The 23,749-nt window shown below is 36.6% G+C and overlaps 1 protein-coding gene across 33 annotated transcripts in view; it reads left to right on the top strand.

Moving 5' to 3' along the window:
• Positions 1 to 23,749, top strand: part of AHI1 (Abelson helper integration site 1) — a 239,998-nt gene that overhangs the window by 188,937 nt on the left and 27,312 nt on the right. For 31 of the 33 annotated variants that reach the window (XR_013534548.1, XM_035296764.3, XM_078370106.1 and 28 more), the window contains 2 exons: positions 2,568 to 2,665; positions 16,493 to 16,551. Coding sequence is in view for 31 of the 33 variants with exons in the window: in XM_035296764.3 (XP_035152655.3) it covers positions 2,568 to 2,665; positions 16,493 to 16,551 (157 nt within the window). In the remaining 2 variants the exon portion in view is untranslated. Of the gene's footprint in view, positions 1 to 2,567; positions 2,666 to 16,492; positions 16,552 to 23,749 lie in introns of those variants that run through there. The other 2 variants (XR_013534547.1, XM_054254460.2) reach the window with 2 other exon arrangements.

Below are 23,749 nucleotides of genomic sequence, written 5' to 3'. Positions count from 1 at the left end.
TCAATCAGTCCTCCCATCTCAGCCTCCTGAGTGCTGGAACTACAGGCGTGTGCTACCATCCCAGCTAATTTTGACATGTAACTCTTAAACTCTATGAGAGGTATATTTTTCTGTTTAGAAAAGGTTGCGTAATGGAAAAAACACAAGGCAATATGAAAGGAAGAAATTTTAGGACAGGTTAATTCCTATGTAGGCGTAAGACAGCATGTAAGTTCCATAAACTCAGCACTTCTAACTTCCAGATTATCTAAAATAGCCAAGTTCCTTCTTCCCATTGTTGGCTCTCCCACAGGGTCAACAGCTGAGGTTAAACAGGGGTAGCTTCTGTTTAAATCAAGCTTTTTAAATCAAGAACTGCCGGCACAATCATAGTCAGTCTGGAGTATGCCTCATTTTAACAAGATATTAGAATCCACTGGTCTTTTCGTATACCAGTGGAAATTTTTTTTTTTTAATTTTTCACTTGTGTATCTCTAGGCAGGGTGGGATTAGTGCTTTAATTTTAGAATCTAGTTTACAAAAATAACCTCTTAGGCTTGCAGATCTTGAGAGAATATAGATATCTGATCTACAGTGAATTAAAAAGCTATTAAGGCTAAATGCAGCAGCTCATGCCCGTAATCCCAACACTTCAGAAGACTAAAGAGGGAGGATCACTTGAGGCCAAGAGTTTGAGACCAGTCTTGGCGATATAAGACGACTCCATCTCTAGAAAAATACATTTTTTAAAAAATCTAATAAAGTATGTTCTTCTTCCATAATGACCAAAGCCAGACCTCTGAAGCATATTGCAGTGATAAGTGATGGCTACATACAGAAATCAATTCTTTGTCTCAGTAGTGAACATCCTCAACTGCCATAATTCCTTATTGTATCCCAGAATAATTTATGTCTTCTTTTGGCATCAATCACTGCTTCTTTAAAAAGCCTTGTAAAGACCAGATCAAACAGGAAAAGAAAAAGAAAACTTAGAAAATCTGAGACTATAATGATTGAATTCTCCCGCTTCATTAGGGGTTCCCTTTCCCTTTTATTCCTTTGTTTACCTGAATTTAACAAAAAACTCAATTGCCCAGTTTTAACGTTAGAGAAAAGAAAATGACTGTCAGTAGCATATTCTAGTCTAAAAATAGTAGGAAGAATTGTTCCTGATCTTTATCTGAAGCCAACTATGCAAAGTAAATGATCTAAAGAAGTATACAAGCAGAATCTCTACCCACTGTTCCATTGAGAGCCTGTCCTCTAAGAGAACAACACAATAAAAGAAATTTGTACTCCCACTATTATAAAGAATTTATTCTTGTTGTATCTTAAGATGCTGGAAAGAACAACATGATCAGCTTCCCCATCACATCTAACACTCTTAAAATACAAGATAAAGAAACCCAGGAATAATATTACCCCATATATAAAGACAGTTAGTACATCTCATAATCTTAGTTGTACAGTGTTGATCAAGTATATTTCAGCAATTTCTTTCAATTCAGAGTTGTTCTTAATCAAAATAGATTTTCTTTTTAACCCTTTAAAATTTGCACATAGCTATTTAGATCCAATACCCTATATAGATGCAATAGATTATATAGAATATTGGATTAAATGAATCTTAAATTCAACACTGTATATAGATTCAATATCATATATAGTCCTAACTGCATGCTTATTGATTTCATATTATCTTCTCAAATTACTCTTTCCTTTTTTTTGAGACAGAGTCTCACTCTGTCTCCCGTGCTAGAGTGCAGTGGTGCTGTCTCAGCTCACTGCAACCTCCACCTCCCAGGTTCAAGCAGTTCTTGTGCCTCAGCCTCCGATAGCTGGGACCACAGGCACATGCCACCATGCTCAGCTAATTTTTACATTTTTGGGTAGAGACAGGGTTTCACCATGTTGACCAGGCTGGTCTGAAACCCTTGGCCTCAAGTGATCTGCCTACCTTGGCCTCCCAAAGTGCTGGCATGAGCCACCACGCCCTGCCCCCAAATTATTTTTTCTGCATACTTCTACCTGATAAAATCCTACCTAGTCTTCAGAGTCTGCTACAACTACCACTTCTTCCATTAAGCGTTTTTCCATCCCCACATCGGAGTTTGCCTTTGTAATTATTTCGCTTTCAAATAACGTCACATTTATTTTATATTGTAATTACTTGTGAACATGTCTTTCTCTGACCAGACTTTAAGTTTCTTGCTAGTGAAGACTATCTTTTGATGATCTCCATATATCCCCCAGCAGTTCCTAGCAGATAACCTTGCATTTAGCAGGTTCCCGGTAAATATGTTTTGAGATAAAATAAAATAAGCATCTGTCTGACCACATAGTAAGTGACAACACCACCATCTACATTTCTGAAATCCTGATGATTAAAATTTTCCAATCATACTTCTTTTGATAACGAATAAGTAAAACTGCAAATTGCCATATCAAGCAAGTTTTAGGTATCTTATTGATACACCACGGAATGGAATATTGATTTCTTTAATTTGATATTTGCCCCTACCATCGTTTTTTCCCTATGGAACAGTGCTCCTCAATTTGGTTACATGAATTCCTTTTTACAATTTCAGCACTGTATCAAGAACTGCCTCCTGAGATAAAGGAGCGATCCCCTCCTTTAAGCCCCGAGGAAAAAACTGAAATAGAAAAATCTCCAGCTTCTCAAAAGGTAAATGTTTTTAAGAATATGTGTTACATATGTACTTTGATTTTCACTCTCTCTGGATAAAATATTACTTTGTTTATTATCCTTTATTGTTCACATTTTTTTGTCCTGGCACTAACATCATTATGGAATATGTAAGGCGAGTATTATAGTTATTTTCCAGATAAGGAAACTGAGGAGGCTCAGAGAGGTTAAAGTAGACTCCAAGTCACAACCTAAGTGATGGGACAAGGAACTTGTGGCTTTAGGTGTGCTATTTCCACTCTGCACTTATTTCTTTAACTGTGATACTGGCAGTGTCATCAGCCCCACCTGGGAGGTAAACAGTTATGCTGCAAGGTCACTGGAGTTCACAAAATTAAGATATTCTGTGTGTCTGGAGTATTCCTTTTACTTGCAAATAATTTAAAATGTTTTTACATTAAAATGAATGTAGCTGTATGATCAGCCATGTATTTTAGTCTGTGTCATCAGACCCTTGAGGGTTTTCAGTCAGTATTCTTCTGATGTTAGCAGTACTTTGGTAGAAAGGTTTAATAAGCACTACACTATCATGTATATTGCTTATTAAACTTGTTTTGTTATATGACATTAGCTCTTCCCTTAAACTGAATAATCTCACTGCTTCTTGATTCCATGAACCAACATAAATTTTTTTTTTACAAATACATCTCACATACATATCATTACAATGTCACAATGAAGTTTTTTAGCAGTTGAACCTGACATATATCATTCACTCATTCATAATGTATTTATTGAATGCCTTCTTCCATGCACTCTGATAATCCCCACTGAAACAGGAGTTTCAAGAGTAGGCAAGGCACTTGCTCTTAAGGCTGATGGGTGACATCTGCAAGCAAGCAGGTCCAGTAGACTGGTGCAAACTATAATGAAGATGTGTACACAATGCTTTGGGAACACATAGGAAGAACCCTCTTAAATATACCCTGTGGGAGTCCAGGAAGAGTTCCAAAGGAGGAAATACTTGACCTGAGGCATCTAGGATGAAAAAATATGTGTTAGGTCAGTGAAGTTAGAAAAAACTTTCCAGCAGATAACATGAGTAAGTTATGGGATGGTATGATTTTATCTGGGCATAGGTTCTAATACAGAGAAGGACAGGAGAAATGCAGGAGCCAGGCCACAGTGTTTTACTCTGCTAAAACACTCAGATTTTATACTCCAGACAAAGAGGATCCCTGAAGGAGGAGGTAATCCAGGGAGTGACTTGAGCAGATTTGCATGTTAGAAAGTTCATTCTAGTGCAGCAGAATGGTTGCTGAATTTGAGGTAGCTAAGGACCTAAGATAAGGAAATTAGGAATCCATGGAAACAAAATATAAAAACCTGAAGTAGTGGAGGAGGGCAAAGGACATTAGCTGTAATTGACAGGATTTCATGGTTGATTTGATTTTATTAATGAAATTGGAATCTAGGATTTTGCTAAGGGTTTTCACTTATACAACTGAATAAATAGTGGTGCCACCGAAGTAATGAAGTAAATAAGAAAGATATGGGAAGACAGGGACAAGGAATCACCATTCCTTGCAGTTAGAGTTGATAAGCTTGGTTTTAGATATCTCAATTTGTTGGTAGTATCTGTAGTGCTCCCAGATAGAAATATTCACTGGGAGCCAGAAATGCAGGGTTGGAATTTGAAAGAATGTAGGGCTTCAAAATCAAATGAGAAAGAATTAGTGTGTTGGTTCTGTTTTATCAGTAAGTGGAAGCTTGTAATGAAGGAAGAGCCCAGTATGTCATAGAGTTATAAGAGGAGAACACCAAGGACAGAACCCAGTTAAACACTAGTATTAAGGGACAGTCAAAGGAAGAGAAGATTAAGAAAGAATAAAGGAAAAGGAAAAAAAAAAAGAAAAAAACAAGTGCACTGGAAGCCAAGACAAGTTCAAGAAGAGAATAGTTGGAAACAGCCAAGCAGTTAGGTTGTCGAAGCATTTGGTCATCAAGAGGACCCTGGTAGCTTTGTACCAGAATCAGTAGATTGGCAAGGATTGAAGAGTAGATTAAAGATTGAATGAGGCCTCAGCAAGTGAACTCTCATGGAAGTCAAAGTTTCACTTTGAAGAATAAAAAAAGATTCAGCAGTGGCTAAAGGGAGACCTGATGTCCATGAATTATTTTTTAAATAATGGACAGACATCAAATTATATATTAAGGAGACAAAGCCAATAGACAGGTTCAGGTTGAAGACAGATAAAGAAAGGACATCAAGGACACAGTGGATCTTGGAGGAAGCAGGACGTATTGGAAAGACATGTTTACAGATTAGTCTTGCTCCAAGCAGAGGGTTCTCAACTGAAAGTGATTTTGCCTTCCAGGAGTCATTTGGCGAGGTTTGGAGACATTTTTTGTTGTCTCAGCTACAAGGTGGGGGATAATTCTGGCATCTGGTGGGTAGAGGTCATGGATGTTGCTAAGTATCCTAGAATTCAGAGAACAGCTCCCCTCAACAAATAATTCTCTGGCCAAAAATGCTAACAGTATGGCACTTAGAGCAGTGCCCCTCTAACACAGGTAAGTGTGGATAGGGATGCAGATATGTTGATAAAGGGTTGAAGTCTAGAAATTAAAGATATTTTTATGTTCTCCAGAACAAAAGCAAGGTTCACTTCTAATATGAGGGGCAAAGGAGTGAGATAGGAGCACAAGGAGAATAATAACCATTTGAGTAAGGAAAATAGGGACTCATTTAGGACGTATAAAAAGATTCATTAGTACTTCTGAGAGCTGCTGTTTTAGATAAAAATGGAAGTGACATAAATCTGTGCAGTTGGATTTTTTTTCTTCAGTAGTCTCTTCTCAGCATCTAGGGCGTAGCAGATTTGGTTTAATAGAGAATTGGTGTTGTGAATGTGAAAGGAATACAAGAGGTTAAGAGACTTAAGCATTGGTAAGAGTTACCAGAGTGATGCGCCATGAAGGATTATCCGGTTGGAAAGGATGTAGAATTAGAAGATTGACAGAGTTAGAAAGCAGGGTTCTCCTCTGCAAGGTTGCAGTAAGCTACTGGGGCCCAGGTAGAGGCACAGTGTCACACAGAAAAGGAATCAGCAAGCTGGAACTATAGTGTTCAAGGCCATAAACTCTTTTGCTTATTTAGTATCTCAGATGTCAGGCAGCTTCAAGTTGTGATAAATTCATAGAGGATGTGTAGGAGTTGATGTAAAATTGAAGAACATGTTATTAGAGTTGAACTAGTCAAGGAACTAGGACCCAGTGTTGTACAGGATATAGTCTTGCACATTAAGATTCCAGGATGATAGCAAGAGTTAGGATGAGGAGGAAACTGATGAACAAAGAGCTGACATCCTTAATTCTTAGGTTAGAACAAAGGTCTCAACTTTGGCTTCACATCGAAATCACCAAACCAATTAAAAAACTAGACATGGATAACAATCTCCATCCCTTCAAATACATTTAATTGATGAAATGGTACCTCGGTAAGGGCAGATTTCTAAAGCTTTCCAGGTAATTTTAATTGTACCCAACATTGACAGCCATTGTGTTAGAGTGACCACAAGGTCTGCAGATCACAGATGCAAAGATAAGTAGAGAATGGAATAGCCAGGTGTCCAAGCACCCAAAGAAAAGTGCTTTGGCATTACAGTACTCTAAAATCACCAGTAGGGAGCTAAGAAGAGGCCACTATTAACTCCTGGCTCTCGTGGTTCATGAGAGAACCATGAACCATGTGAGAATGAATAGCCTGTGCTGTAAGGAGCTGAAAGAAAACTGGTTTCTTGGTAAAACATTAGTTTCAAATAAGCAAGGGTATATGGTGATGGTGGCCTACAACAATGTAAGGACTGTAAGGGGCACAGTCAAAAGGATTGGCAGGAATTTGATTATGGCAAATGTTGCATATGTAACAGTACTCATTGTTTATAATTCAGCACCAGATTTAAGAATTCAGGAAAATGCTTGTTTTAGTGTGTCTGCTGTAACACATATAGACTGGGTGGCTTAAACAACAAAATTTATTTCTCCTAGTTCTGGAAGCTGGGAAGTTCAAGAACAATGTGCTGGCAGATCCAGGGTCTGGTGAAAGTCTCCTCCCTGGTTTGCAACTTCATTTATCCTCACTGGGCAGCGAGAGGAAGCAAGCTTTCTTGTGCCTCTCATAAAAGCACCAATTCCATTTGTGAAGGCTCTGCCCTCATGACCTAACTATCTCACAAATATCTCCTAATAACCATCTCATTGAGGGTTAGGATTCCAACATGTGAATTAGGGGGTTACACACACATGAGGTCCATAACATAAACATGAGGTTAACACAAACATAACACAAACCTGAGGTCTAAATTTGTAACATAAAAACCTTGAATGCAGTGGAAGCATTTATAACATTGGTATAAAGGGTTGCTGTGACAGCTAACAATGCTTTTAGTCTATATTAAAAACTGTTGATGCTATGAAAGATACAGCCTTTACTTTTGTGACTTTCTCACGTCCCTGACTCTACAAGATGTTAACCTTTGAAACTGAGGTGACCTAATACCCCCTGTTAGTATGTTTCTGTCTATTACCCTTGAGTTAACTCTGACTCTGCCAGAGGATATATAAAGAACTCTGTCGGTGTCTTACCTGTGAAGTTGGTATTGCCCCTTCATATTCCTGATGTGCCTGTGTTCTTATGTATAGGGACCCCCTACTTGCTTCCAAAACTTCCCAGTTCTCACTGCCTGTGCCACTCCTCTACTTAGGTGGACTCACTGCACCAGTCTTCGTTTAGACTGTAGTTGATGACTTTTGCCCCTCACAGACTGATCTCCGTGCTTCAGACATATCTTCATATTCATATTCCAGCAGACCAGTTCTTCAGATACCATCATCTCCCTTGAGGTCTACTTCAGCCTAAACCCACTGAAGCCCAAACCCTAATTCTAATAGATTTAAGGAATTTATAGTCATGTAAAGCAGTGGCAGAGGATAAAACTCAATTTGGGCTAGGGAGTAGGAAAGTTCTCATGGAGGATATGGAACTCAAATTAGGCCTTAAAGCTTAAGATGCTTGAATTTCTTTTGTTGAATCCATGTGTTAGAATAGAATCTGCATATATTTTTTTCTCTTAGGAATGTGCTGTGTGTAGTTAGACAGTATTTTACTTCCCAGTGAGAGAAAGTATAACAAATGATCTATGTTTATGTAAAAAGAAGCCCCTAAGAAATACAATGTTGCCTCAAGTAATTAAAATGATTTGGGTGCTCTCTGAGTCATGGAACTAACTCTTGAGAAATGTGTAACTGAGCTTCTTCACACCTAGCTCCTTTATCAAAACATACATGGTTTGATTTTACCAAGACCTTACCTTATAAACGTCCCACAGAGTTTTATCAGATATTTAATTTCATCTGCAAGTCTTATTTTTATTAACACATATATGATTTTTTTTTTTTAAAAGAACATGAAAAGTAGTCTCTGATAAGTGACTAAAATTGTGGGGCATCTAAGTTCATAGAATTACGGAACTAGTGACGTGGAAAGGACCTTAGAGATCATCCTTGGTGATTCTAATCAACTCCTTCATTCTATGGGAAATCAAGATCCATGAAACTATAAAAGGTTCGTTTAAAATGACTCTGCTAACTAGGACCATGGCTTCCATATTTTCATGCCAGTGCCCATTTTCCTTCACCACTTAGTCAGCAACACAGTCACACAGTTGGCACCTGCACAGTTAGCCAGGTTTTATATCACACTGGTTTTTTACATCCCTGTTTTTTTGTTTGTTTTTGTTTTCTTTGGCTTTCTGTTTGTTTTTGAGACAGAGTCTCACTCTGTTGCCAAAATGGAGTGCAGTGGTGAGATCTCAGCTCGGTGTAACCTCCACCTCCCAAGTTCAAGCAATTCTCATGCCTCAGCTTCCCAAGTAGCTGATATTACAGGCGTGCACCAACACACAGGGCAAACTTTTGCAGTTTTAGTAGAGAAGGGGTTTTGCTATGTTGGCCAGGATGGTCTCAAACTCCTGACCTCAAGTGATCCACATGCCTCAGCCTCTCAATACTACTGGGATTATAGGCATGAGCTACCCTGCCCACCTTACATCCCTGTTTGTGTTTGTTTCATTGTACCCTTCTTTGTGTGTAAGTTTTAAGAATTATGTTCTCTATATTTTTAATGAAAAAAAGAAACCTCAATCATTTTCTTTTCTTTTCAAACTATGGAATAAGAAACAAAATTATACCTCTTAATAGCTTGGCAGCTGCTGCATCTTATATGTTCTTCCGAGTGGAACACACCTGCTCTGTTGCTAATTGTGCCAGGTACCTTCCAGCATTTCGTCTGGTTCATTGAAATGTTAGTGGGTGATGGCAGCAATTGTTTCTGGCTCCTCACTGGAGGAGGAGGGGACAAGACTTGAGTTAATTATCCAGAAACAAATCAGTAACAACTCTTACACAGGGGAGTGGGAGCAGGAGAATGTTTTCCTCCACGTTCATTCCAGAACATTTTTACCAAGGTGTGCTAAAAATTGCATCTAATAGGAAAGAGAATACAGGTGCTCTCAGGAAAGAGAGAAACTCAGAAGCTTTGAAAACAAGTAGTGCTGACAAACTTTGTTCTCCTTTTTGTATTTTGGACATTTTTTGTTTTTTAGCCTTTTTATTTTTGCTTGCCTAAGGATTAACCTGTATTATCCATTTATGTGGGTATTATTTACCTTCTATTAGTGTTTCAACATTAACACAGTCAAGTATGCTTTTATATAAATGCTAGATGTACCGTAATTACTCTGCACAGAAAAGTTAGATTATTTTTGAAAATGTGGAGAAATTACTCTTATTTTTGCTTATATTCTTCTCTAAAAACTCATTAAATGAATAGTAGTTATTGGTTTTGTTATTCTAAGATAATTATATAAGTATCTATTATAGCTAACCTTCATGTGACCAGAAGAGTGACTTCATAATTTTCATTATTTTATTAATCATTTAGAGTCAATAAGAGCATGCTGGCTTAATTCCAAAGGACAGACTTCTAATCCAAAGCGTACACGTAGTTATGTTCAGGAACAGCTGCTTTCTTGCCTAGTTCAAAACAAGAACAGAGAACCCAAAAGCATTAGATAACTTCATGGTAGTTCCTCTTCCAGCCAAACACGCACACATGCAAAATTTACATTGGTAAATCTGTCAGCCTCTCAGAAGAGTAATAGGCAGGATATAGATTGCCTTCAATGTGCATGTGTTTTTCTTAGTCTTCAAAGTATCTAATAATTGTGCTGTATAACACTATTTTTAAGAATCACTTTATACAGAAAATATTTTTCCATTTACTGATCCATGTACCAGGAATGAATCTGAATTATTATTAATCATAGGAATAATATGACTTATTATTATGTTAAGACCAACAACAAATTTATAATAGAAACAGATTTTCCAAATAGCCAGCAGTTAGTTAATATACACTAAATCATTGGAAATATGGTCACAATTGTTGCTTCTTTTCTATTGCTAAAGAATAATATCAATTTATATAATTTTTTACTTCAGTAATTCTATTTATCAAAATACAGTGATTTATCTCTAATTTTTTAAATTTAATAAAATTAATGTATGCTTGAATTTGCTTTAGAATTTTAGTAATATTTGAAGTTTTCTTTTTTAATCTGAAGAGAAATGAATCAAAACTAACTTGTAGAGTCAATTAAGCGTGTAGAGTCAATAAGAGCATGCTGGCTTAGGATAGTGATGACACTGATCTGAAATCTTACCTTATAAGTAAGTTAAAACTAAAATGCTTATTTGTGTCCCATGAAGAATCCTAATGCAGATAGCACTAATATATTTTTCCTTTCCCCATAATTTATTTCAATAACTTACAACAATGGTTTTGAGAAAAAAGTATTAATTTCATATAAATGTTATTTACATTTGAGAAGTATCTGTTATTCTGGATTCTAGAAAGATTAATGTCCCATAAAGAAGGTGGGTGGTATCCCAGTGATGTAACAGCAAAGCCTGTGTGAGTTACCTTTACCTCACACCCACAGATTCCACTCCCATCAACAGTGTCCCTAAATGACTTCCACAGAGGAATCTCAAAGCCTCCAGAAATTAAGAAGGACTCTCTTCTACTCTGAAAGGAACTTATGAGGCCTTGATTCTCTTGAAGGTCTGGCGACTTGTTTGAATGCTTCTTTTATACTTGTGCCTCTGCCATTGTATTTGACATGTGTACCTCAGCCCCTGCTTTGTCTCTTCACCCACAACAGTTTTGTTACATGCCACTTTGGGCAAGTGCTCTCCCTGTTTCCAGGACCCTCTTTACTCTCTACAGAGTGAGATCCTGCAGGCTGCTTATCTTCTCAGTTTAGCCTGAAGGCAGGACCTAGATAATTGCCAGTGGTTCTGAAGTGAAGGAAGGGGCCCTTTTCATTTTAAGATCCTGTAATGAAATTTTGTTTTCATTATTCCATTATCTGCAAGTATATGAGTAGTGATATATGGGCTGTAGACTACCCTACTTAAAAACAAGAATTTTACATAAAGATGTATCCAGCTTTGTGAGACACAAAGGGATGAGTATATATACAATGTCTAATAATTAAATTTAGATACCTGTTGACTAATGTGTATTTCCTTTGCTTGAGAAGTTAACCATATGCTAATCTTTTCATAAACTATGGACAATCTACTGTATGCTGACATTTTTATAATTACTTAGAAGTCACAATAACGGGTCATTATGGTGTCTAAATTTAATATGGTTCCCCTTTAGGTACATAAAAAAGGAAGAAATTTTTCTTATTTAAGTGTCTCTTTTATTCAGACAAGCCATGCATACAATAAAAGATGTTTCAATGTATTGGAACAGATTTGCTTTTATTACTCATTTACTTGAATTTTTTTGTACTTAATGAGTCTTTTCTCTTTTTACCTCTCTTACGGCTTCCCCATTGCTATAGGCATAGCCACCTCTTACACACCACTGTCTCTTGGTGACCTGGTTTGGGAAGAACTATTCCCTAGTGATAAGAGATTAGGAAATGGTTTAGTACCAAAAAAGGAAGTGGGTAACCCAAATGACCCTTCAGTTTGCAAGAATTCTAAAAATGGGGGTGCATTCTGGTGCTTCTTGCCTCCTTGGTTATCTGCAATCAGTTTTCATTTTGCTCAAACCAGGTTCCTAAGACCACTAGGAAATAGAAGCAGCATTATTTAGCAATATGATGGCAAACACATCAGCAGTACTTGGAGCGTTATCACTTATCTCACCAATCCCCAGGCTTGGTGGGGGGACATTCAGTTGTCCATTTGTTTCACTAGTCCCCAGGACTGGTGGGGGCACAACCAGTTGCCCATTTTTCTCACTGCTACTCTAGTATGTAACCATAGCTTTTCAAAAAATTATCTTATTTGTATTGACTGTCTTCTTTGTGAGATTTGTGATTATTTACCTTAGCAAGGCCCACAGTCTTGGTCATCATTTTAGTTCTTCCCTGCTGACTCTACCCCATTCACTACAGAAGCCGGTGAGAAAAGAATGTCCGCATTTCTCACTCAAGCTGCTCATTTCTTACTCCAAGTTGACTTGGTCTTCTGCTTTCTTGAAGAGAGGCCATATAACATGAATTCCCTCATGTTTTCATCCCTACTTTCTCCACATTTCTGTAATTTGACCCTCCTGCAGCTATTTTTGAGTCTCAGAGAAGGGACTGTATTTTCTTTCTATGGCAGACCTCTCCACTTGTGCTTTTGGCCATTTTCCTCTCTTATGTTCTTCTGGTCCTTATTCTCTCGATGATCCCCATCCCTACTCACCTTACCAGCACTGGCATTTTTATTATTTATTCATTTAACACATACTTTGGGTGCCTGCTGTTTTCTCCGTGCACTGTGGTAGAGAGTCTGGATGTTATAATAGTCAATAAAACGAAAGTAGTCCCTGCACCTATGGAACTTACAGTCTAACAGGCGAAAGTAACTTTAATCAAAGAGTCACAAAACTAAACATAAAAGCAATAAAAGGACAGTGAAGGGAAACTGTGAGGCCATGTGGTGAGAAGTGGATGAATTGGGTTTTAAGAGAAGCTGGGTGGGCGGGAGGATACATTTGAGGCATTAGATACAGAATATTCAAAAGCCTAATGTGTCCAGAAATGTTTCATAATGGCTGCAGCTTAGGATGCAAGGTTGAAAGTAGAAGAAGCTAGATCTGAGCAAGTGGACAGCATTGAGGAGGTCCTTGTCTGGCATGTTAAGGAGGTGACTTTTATCCTGAAGGTAGTAAGGAGCCATCAAAGGATTTAAAGCAAGGGAATGACATGATCATACGGGTTGTTTCAAAAGCTCATTCTAGAAGCTATCAAAAGACCGGGAAAAGCCTACTGAAAGACATAAGACCAGAAGGGGCTGTTGCAATAATTCAAGCCAAAAATAATAAGGAGCTAGGAATTGATTATTAAACCCATGTGAAGGAAAAGATAGGTGGGAGATGAACAATGAGAACACCTGGACACAGGGAGGGAAGCACCACATACTGGGGCCTGTTGGGGGGCACTAGGGGAGGGACAGAGGGGGTAGGGAAATTAGGGAGGGATAAAGAAATGCCAGAAATAGGTGATGGAGGCAACAAACCACATTGCCATGTATGTACCTATGCAAAAAAAAAAAAAAATATATATATATATATGAAGGACTTCAATTTGAGACATGTAAAGTTCATAGCACCTATGCAACAGCCAACTGCAGATACCTTGCAGACATCTATGAGGCTCAGGAGAGATTTGCTAAAAACTCATATTTGCAAGATCTAAAATTTATGGATACAAGTATATTTTCAGAAAAACTCCTGTGTTTAAACTCACTTTGCTGAAGACTAACCATTGCTAAGTTGTTATATTTTGAGGAAAACTTGATATCTGAGCCCACAGGAATAGAGGAGTGTAAAGAACAAAAATGGCAAAGGGTAGAAGACAGGGCCTTAAGGAATGTCAGTTTTTTTTAGAATGAATTGAAGGGAAGGAGCTTGGGAAGGATATTTCTGTGTAGCAGCCACCGCCTGGTATACAGCCTTCTGGTCTCTGCTGATAACAGTATCCCTTTTCCCATTCTTCAGTCTTCATTGCACCTTTTACCTGCCTCCTGAAGATACTTTCCTAAAATTGAAAACAAATCATGTGATTTACCACTGCATAAATCCTTGTTGGCTTCATATTTGTCTATAAAGCCAAATCTCATAAGTTTTTATCTAGATCCCACCCTCAAAGATTAAATAGACGTTCTCACCTATTTTTGCCTTATCTTCTAAAACACTCTCCTTATTAAGATGCCCCACAGATGTTATTTGTTATTGTTTTTAATTGGCACAATTAGTATCCAAAACTACAAATCATGATCAGTATGGTCTTCACTTTTTGGAGACAGAATCTTGCTCTGTTGCCCAGGCTGGAGTACAGTGGCACCATCTCAGCTCACTGCAACCTCCAACTCCTGGGTTCAAGCAATTCTCCTGCCTCAGCCTCCCTAGTAGCTGGGATTACAGGCGTGTGCCATCAGTCCCGGCTAATTTTTGTATTTTTAGTAGAGCTGGCTCACAGAGACACCTCCTTCTTCCTTCTGCTTCTGCCTCCATGAGTAACTACCCATATGACGTGCTGCTGCTGAGACCAAGGAATGAGTGAATAAAGGTGTTTAGAAGTGAGATATTGGTCCTAGTTAAATAAGTAAGTGTTGAAACTTTGCAGTTTGGATCTCCTATTAACTTAGGAGTCTCCTATTAACTTATAATTTGAACACAGGCTAAGCCACCTCTGTGGCATCATTAAAAAGGAGTTGGGTATGCCAGTTATAGGAATACACTAGTACAGTAGGGAAGATAGCAGGGATGATGTTTAACATACCTAGAACAAAGTTTCTGAGGACATCACAGCATCCATTTCACGTGAACAGGCTATTACAAGCAGAATTGGTAAGAGCTGCACATGGCAACGTATTATTACTCGTTTTTCAGGATAACAAAAAATAATTAAAAGTAACATGGGCTTAACAGTGATATATAATTCAGTATGACTTCTCTCCCCTCAACCTCTGGAATAGGTTCAAATTGATGAGAATTTCTGATCAGAACCCTTATGTAGAATTCTTTCTTGAAAAGTTTTATCAAGTTTCATATATACCTATACTGATGGTAAGATGCTGATCTTGCTATGGGCAAAGGGATAAAAATGGTACCGAGACCTTGTAAAGAATAGCTGGGCGTGGAGGCACACACCTGTAATCCCAGCAACTCAGGAGGCTGAGGTGGGAGGATTGCTTGAGCCCAGGAGTTCAAGGCTGCAGTGAGCAATGATCATGCCACTGTACTCCAGCCTGAACAACAAAGCAAGTCTCCGTCTCTTAAAAAAAAAAAAAAAAAAAGAATAAAACATTTCACATTTAATTTGATTGCTGTGTTTAGAATTTATTTCACAGGTCTGGAAAGAAACAGGATAATTTCTGTTACGATGGTGCTTTCTGAGGTTTTGATGGTTTTCTTTGCTTATTGCTCTGTTGGGTGCGGGCAGTCGGAACTAGTAGTTGAATCTGATATTTCCTGGGTGTATGTACTTTTTTCCCAAACACGTTTTAACTGAGTCAGAGCAGTTCCATTGGTGGAGAAAAATCAAGGTGTCATTGGTTCTTTTGTCGTTCTACCAAATTGGGTCACTTATTACAACACTCACCTTTCACAGCAAAGTCTTCTTGCTCTTTAATCCTTGTTTTATTATGCTTGACTTAAAGCTACACGGCTAGCAGTGATAATCCCATAATTATGGTCCAGAAAAGCACAATAGCCTCTTGAAATCTGTAAGAAAAGTAATGCTTGTTTAAAGATAGTGCCAAATCTTGCCAAAGAATGATCTTGCAGAAAGCTGATTGTGAAGATGGAAATCCAAAAAGGCCAAACAGGCTTTAGTAGAGACCTGGAAAAGCAATTACTCAAAAAAAAAGACTGAAAAAAGGTTGCATTCCTTCTATTTCGTTTCATTTTGCTTTTATGTTTTCTGGATTATTGAAATAATTAGGAACATGTGGTATATCTCTTTCATTTGTACAATATTGAACTTTGACATAATAACAATTTATATTTTCTTTGTGAATATTAAACAGATCCTCTCCATAACGTGATTATGTCTAAAAAAATTTGCAATTCACTTTATAGCAACATTAGGTTGATTTATAGAATACTATATATCATATCAAACTCAATTGCCCACAGTATACTTTAATTTGAAGTTAATGTTTCAGATTCTAAAGGAAGTATCCAACACTCAGAGTATAATTTGGTACCCCTTTAATTGCTTATTTTTTCTCATGGAGGTGCCATTAATAAAACAAGATATTCTGAACACATTTTGTAGATTTAAAGGGCTTTCAAATTCAAAATCTTGCATATAGTTCAATGCATATTACTGTGAAAATATAAAATATACTCTAAAGAATATGAAAGAAAGATGCATGCTGAAAGACATATTTAGAGCTTAAGTAATATACCACATAGTATTGGGAGATTAAACTGATTCACAATTTATTTCTTTTTTTTTTTTTTTTTTTTTTGTCACATGCCTGAAGGCTGACTTTACTTGTAAAGAGTGCTTAAACTCTCTGGAAAACTACTTCCTTGGTTTTTCATGGGAGCAAATATATTGTCCTGATAGACATTTATGTTCAGGACAAGCATAGATAGTCTTATTCAGAACAGGCATATGCTCTCCCCACTCAGGAAGGCGATGGGTTTTCAGCATGTGAATATTGACTGTGTTGTCTTTTCTCATTTTTTACTTACTACTTGCTTTATTTCTTCTTCCACAGCAATCAATCCATAAGAACAAGTCCCAAGATTTCAGACTAGGCTCAGAATCTATGACACAGTAAGCAACTTCTTCAAATTAATTTGCCATGATAAATGGTTGGTATTTTTTTTTAAGGACAATTTCTCCATTTCTCATTTTTATAACATTATCAAACTATAAGTTAAATTTCAGATAGTTGATGTTAAAGGGGTTTGGCTTGTTTAAACTGTGAATATTTTAATAGTTGGACTCTGAGAATGTGTATTATTACAAAGTTATAAGAAATCCTATTAAACGAATAACACACAAAACTTCAGAGGACCTATTTTGTCATTTATTTTTGTTTGAGTACTATTTTGAAGTAACATTAACTGAAAACGAATGATGAGGTAAAAGTAAAATTATGAATGCCTTTTTTGAAGCATTAAGGAAAAAGCTAATAAGCAGAACATTGTCATTATATATTTTCTATAAATGCTTAATCTATTAGAGTAATTTCTTTTGAGGTATTTATTTTCAAAGAACTCTGGAAAATTTTTATATTTGCAATTAGTACTTGCTGTGTCACTTAATATACCCATAAAGTCACTCTTTTACCTCAAAAAAATTTTACGTCAAAAACCTTCCCAAAATATTTCTCAATTTTTATTATTTCAGATTATCTTTTGGACCTAACATTATGTCCAAACTTTATATTCACATTTCATCACTAACAAAATATAACAGGAGTATAAGAGCCTTGAACAGCTTAACCATCATGCCCTCCCATCCCTTTACCACCACTCCTACATGCATTGCTGGGTGCTTGCTTGCTCACACATGCACACAGACAATCCCTGCTGGGTTTCCTTGGGGAAAATATTTGTTCTTATTAACCCTATATGCTTTGGCAATTTGAAGAATTATATGTCTCTTACGGTACAAAAATTCTGCTTCCGATGACAGTTACTTATAGGAATCGTCTAATAAAACCATACAGCATTCATAAGACAGTATTTCATTGTACAGATGAAAAACAAATGTAATTTTTAAGAGTCACAGAATCATAATCTAGAAGATACCTTAGAAATTATTTCTATAATCTCTCTGTTTTATAGTTGAGAAAACTAAAGGGAAAGGCCTTGTGCAAATTTCACAGGGCATGTTTGTTAGTTCTTGGACCAAAACCTGAATCTCCTGATTCCCAGACTGCTGGCTTGTTGTTGTTGATTTCCTTTTTAATCAGATTTAGTATTTACAGACTCCAAGGTAAGGTATCATTTTGTTGTAAGTTTTCTTTCTTTTCAAGAGAAAGAAACTATATATAGCCCTCTATAGCTTCAGAGCACATTATTCGCTTCCATTATTACATTTGATTCTCAAGTATCCCTGGAAAAGGAACAGACCAGTATTCTGACCCTTGTTTTTCAAATGGAGAAACAAGATCTGAAAGGCTGTGGCTTGTCTCAGATTACTGCATATGGTTCAGACCCAGTCCCAGAACACAGGACCCCTGATTTCAGTCTATGGTTCTTCCCATGCCTTCCCTCTGCCTGTCATATGGTACAAGCACATACCCCAGGTTTTATGGTTTCTTGTTTTTCTGTTAACTGTCAAATATGTTTCTAGTTCCAGTCTCTGGACAATTAAAATTTTACATAATAGTAGATAAACAGTCACTGACCCTAAGGAGCTTATACTCAGCAGATTACACATAGAAAAAATAGACTAGAAACAATAAGGACAGACTTTTTCAACAACCCAAAAAAAGACCCTGTTTAACACATCATGGGAACCGTGCTCTTGGTGTCTTTGAATGTATTTCATAAAAATGTTTAGAAATTGTTACTTAATGTTATGCAAATGGAAAAATGTTCCCTACATACACCTCACTTGGATTACATTTTATACCTGTTTTCACGAGACACAGATCCATGTCATGTCCTCCAGATTAAAGTTCAATAAAACCTCACAAACATCTCAGCTTCTAAAGGATGTCAGGATAGCTCAGCTTCTCTTTTTGAAGATGCTTCTGAAAATACAAATTTTCATGAGAAGTTCAGATATGTCTAAATGCCCAAGTTCATCTAAAGCTTTTGGACTTTCCCTACTTATAATTTCTTAGAAGTAAGGATGAATTAAGATAGATTTCTCATGACTTGAAAACTGTAGGTGAGTTGATGGTGGAAACACTAGAGCCCAGTATGTACAAAGAAGTCATTTCTTTGATTTACCTAAATGAGTTTCCCGTACTCAAGTAAATGGACAGAGGCTAATTTTTGTTTCTTTGCAGCCCTGCCTTTCAGTTTGTAACATTTGCTTATTGGCTGACCAATATATGAAGATGAGCCACAGAGCCTCTTATTACTTTCCACTTGAATTTGTCTTTTTTTTTTTTAAAGGTCAATCACTTCTGTGCAAGCATTTTATATACATTTTAGTAAAGCTACAGAAGAAATTTCTATAGGTTAATTTAACAAAGGTATTTTCCTGAAAATCTTAAACTTCTACTTTTTGTACCTCATGCCCTATGATGTTCTTCATATATTATCTGCTGCCTAAGTCTGAGTTGGTAATGAGGCTGCTGTAAGCAGTATTGTTCTTTAGTTACTAATATGCTCTATATTAAATCTTGTTGGGTTTTTTAACATAGCATCGTTTATTTCATTAACAGCTTTGTTCAGAGAGAGGTTAATTCATATAGTCAATCATATTAGAGTCTTTGATTATACCCTGAAATCTGAACTAAATGAATGAAATCTCTTCTTAATATAATACAGCTATAAATGTCAATTCCAAGTATCCTATCACTCCACTATATATTTTTTCCATCTTTAAAGTAACCATTCTAGGCTCTTTCATTTCTCTTTTCTTTCTATGAGGAGGTAGTTTATAGTCCTCATTTTTTTTTTCTAAAATAATCCTGCTACTTGCCACTTTTCTTCTAAATTTTTACTTTGATTATCCATTTTCTGTCTTTTTCTCACCCTCATTGCACCGCTGGTTTCTGAAATTAAACCATTTATTGTCATGTGTGTGACCTCACAGTGTGCTCAGCAGTGAGGCAGATGTATTGAGAGATATTAAAGAAGCATTACAGGTCAGATGAGGAAATAGAAATAAGAAGCATTTAGAAGTCAACAAACTATATAATTAGGTGTAAAATGATGTGATGCAAATTGTAATTACAGAAGAATGCTAAATGAGAAGGCAGGAGGAGTATCCATAGCTAGAGAAGGTCTCTAGATGAAGGTAAGGCTTCAATTGAGCTTTTGCCCTCCTCATGGGAGGGCATTTGGATGTGATGTGGGAAAGAACTAGCCTAAAGAACTAGCCTAAAGGAGCATACAGCTATAAAGAGAGGGGAGAGAGAGGGGAGAGACTGACTGATTAGTGACTTGGAGTTGGAGAATCGTGGTAGGAGAAAAAAGTAGGGTAGAGATTATGGCTCTAGAATGCATTGTGTTTTGAGGGCAGCAGATGATTGGAAGGTGGGGCTAGGAGACATGTCTTGCGGTATTTGCCCAGCAGTTTATATGAGCCTGAGAAAACATTATTTGTCTATATCAAGAATTTGGTCTTGTCCTAGACCTTGATGCTATTGCCATAAAGAGGAAGGATTAGGATCAGCCTTTCAAGATGTCAGTGGTTCATCTGTGAGCATCAGTCCAACTGGGAAAATGTGATCATCTGCTCTCTCTTCAAGGTGCTTTACTAGGCACTGAAATGCAGTGGCAAGCTATAGGATATATAACTTGTACATTGTAGAAGTGCCCAGTGTGGCAAGGAAGACAGACACATAATACAGTCATTTGCTAAATATACATTTGCTGAGCACCTTCTCTGTCACACCCAAAATTCTAGGCACTGGGGATTCAGCAGTAAACATATAAAACTTCCTGCTCTAAGGAGCTAACGTTTTATTTACCTGTATGCAAAATAAATAAATGTCTAATTACATCAAATGTGTGCTACACTGTGGAGAAAAATACAGGATGGGTAGGGGAAAGGAGAGGAGACATGAAGGTTGCAGTTATAAATAGCGGCGTGAGAGAAGGCCTCAGAAAAGTGGAAGGAGGCAGGGATCTGATTAATGTGAGTGTGTGGAAGACAAGTGAGGCATGCCCTGCAGCAGAAGCATGCCTTTTACCCTCAAAGAAAGGAAATTAGAGTAAGCAAGTGGGAGAGATGGAATAAAATCAGAGTCAGTAACAAGACCTTATATACTATTGTAAGACTTTTGGCTTTTATACCAAGTGAAATAAGAAACCATTAAACAGAGGAAGTGACTTACAATTTAACGGAATCCCTCTGGCATTTAAGAAAAGAATAGACATTAATGGACAAGGATTGAATCAGAGAGACCAGTTAAAATAATATTGAAATTATCCAGGTGAGCCTTGGTGGTGGTGCCTTGAAGAAAGGTGGGAGCAATGACATTAGTGAGAAGAGTTCAGATTTTGTGTATACATATATATTTCTAACTTAGAGAGAGATGTACTTGATATAAAATAAATTTCACATATTTAAAGATATGGTTTAAGTTTCAAGATGGGATATGCCCATTAACCATCATCACAATTAAGGTAATGAGCATACCCATCTCTCCAAGACTCCTGATGCTCTTTTGTAATTTTGCCCTCCTATATCTTTCTCTCCTTCCCTACACCCCATCCCCTGATAATCACTGATCTACTTTCTCTCACTGTCTAGAGTTTTAAATACCACAGTTTGTTTATTCATGTACCTTTGTTGTTGGACCTTTGAATCATTTCCACTTTGCGGCTGCTACAAATAAAGCTAATGTCAACATTTATGTGCAAGTCTTTGTGGCTACTACAAATAAAGCCAGTATCAACATTTATGTACAAGTCTTTGTATGGACATATGGGGTTTTTTGTTTGTTTGTTTTAACATCATATCACTGAAAGAGGCACTGAAGAAGGTTATGCCTTCATTTTTCTTGGGTGACACCTAGGAGTAGAATGGCTGGATTATATAGTTGTTTATGCTTAACTTTTTAAGAAACGGCCAAATTGTTTTCCATACGATGGTACCATTTTACAGTCCTGCCAGCATGTATGAGTTCTACTACCTCACCAATATTTGATATGGTCCGTCCTTCTTATTTTAGCCATTCTAATGCACATAGAGATACATCATTGTGGTTTGGTTTTGCATATCCCTAACAACTAATGATGTTAAGCATCCTTTTATGTGCTTACCTTCCATGCATACATCTTCTTTGGTGAAATTCCTGTTCAAATCTTTTGCTCATTTGTATTAGGTTGTTTGTTTTATTAAGTTTTAAGAGTTCTTTATATATTCCAAATATGTTCTTTATCAACTATGTGATTCTCAGACATTTTTCCTAATCTCTGTTTTGCCTTTTTATTCTATTAGCAGTGATTTGTGAAGAGCAAACTGTTTTTTAGTTTGTTGAAGTCCTATTTATCAAATTTTTTCTTTTACAAATCATGCTTTAGTATAATATCTAAGAAACCTCTGCCAACCCAAAGCCACTAACATTTTCTCTTATGTTTTCTTATAGAAGTTTTAGAGTTTTTTATTTAAGCCTATGAACTATTTTCAGTTAATTTGTGTGTGTGACATGTGATTGAGTTTGGATCAAAGTTTACTTTCTTTCTTTTTTTTTTTTTTTTTGCATTTTTTTTTTTGCATTTGGGTATCCAGTTGTTCCAGCATCATTTGTTGAAAAACAACTCTGTCTCAACTGAATGGCCTTTGCACCTTTGCTGAAAATCAGCTCTTAATATATATGTGGGTCTGTTTTTGCACTATTATTTTTCTATTGCTCTTTTGGGTTTTTTTAATTTATTTTATTTTATTTATTTATTTATTTTGAGGCAGAATCTCGCTTTGTCATCCAGGCTGTCATCCAGGCTGGAGCGCAGTGGCACGAACTTCGCTCACTGCAACCTCTGTCTCCAGGGTTCAAGCGATTCTCCTGCCTCAACTATCTGAGTAGCTGGGATTGTAGGCGTACCCCACTACACCAAGCTAATTTTTGTATTTTTAGTAGAGACAGGGTTTTGCCATGTTGACCAGACTGGTCTCAAACTCCTGGCCTCGAATGATTCATCTCCCTCAGCCTCCCCAAGTGCTAGGATTATAGGTGTGAGCCAAGGCGTCCAGCCAATTATTTTTCTGTTTATCTTTATGCTACTACCACATCATTTTAATTACTGAGTAGTTTTGTGATATGTCTTGAAATCAGGTTAGTATAAGTCCTCTAGCTTTGTCCTTTTCAAAGTTGGTTTGACTATTTAATGTTTAGGATTCTATTTCCAAATGAATTTTAGAATTAGCTTACCGATTTCTATAGCATATTCCAATTGATACTGCATTAAGTCAGATATTAATTTGGGGAAAATTGACATTTTAACAATATTCAGTCATCTGAATCATTAACATATATCTTTGCATTTATTTAATTTCTTTATTTCTTTAATTTCTCTTGGTAGTGGTTTTTAGAGTTCAATATGTAGGTCTTAGACATACAGTGTATAGGTCTTTGATTAATTTATTCCTACATATTTCATATGTAAATGGTATTGTTTTTAAGTTTCAGTTTACAGGTATTTGTCACTAGTTTATAGAAATACTACTGATTACTGTATGCTGATCTTGTTTTATGCCACCCTGCTAAACGGACTTGTTAGTTTTTATAGCTTTTAGTAGATTCTACCAGGTTTTCTGTGTAGACAGACAGTCATACAAGTGAAAATCCATTTTCTTTCTTCACAATCTGGGTGCCTTTTCTTTCTTTTTCTTGCCCTCTTACACTGGGTAGAACCTCTAATACAATGTTAAATAAAAATAGTGAGAATAGACATTTTTGTCTTGTTCCTGATCATGTGGGAAATGAATAGGAAAGTATTTGATCTTTTACCATGAAGTATGATGTTATTCTAAGTTTTTTATAAATGCCCATTATTAGGTAGTTTCCCTTTCCTAAGAGTTTTTATCAGGAATAGATGTTTTATTTGTCAAATATGGTTTTGCATTGGTTAAGTAATCTATGGTTTTTGTTTTTAAATTTCTTAATATGGTGAATTACGTTGATATCCCAATGTTAAACCAACTTCACATTCCTGGGATAAACACTAGTTACTAGCGTGTTATCCTTTTTATAAATTGTTGAATTTGATTTGCTAATTTTTCCTTTAGAACTTCTTACATTTTGTTTATGAGAAATATGGGTCTGTAATTTTTTTTTTTTGTAACATCTGAAGCAGATTTCGATAAGGAGATAATGCTGGCTTCATGGAACAAG

This window comes from Callithrix jacchus, chromosome 4 (genome assembly GCF_049354715.1).
Source record: "Callithrix jacchus isolate 240 chromosome 4, calJac240_pri, whole genome shotgun sequence".
Taxonomy (NCBI): domain Eukaryota; kingdom Metazoa; phylum Chordata; class Mammalia; order Primates; family Cebidae; genus Callithrix; species Callithrix jacchus.
The sequence above is the reverse complement of the archived record's forward strand: the minus strand, read 5'-3'. Positions and strand labels throughout refer to the sequence as shown.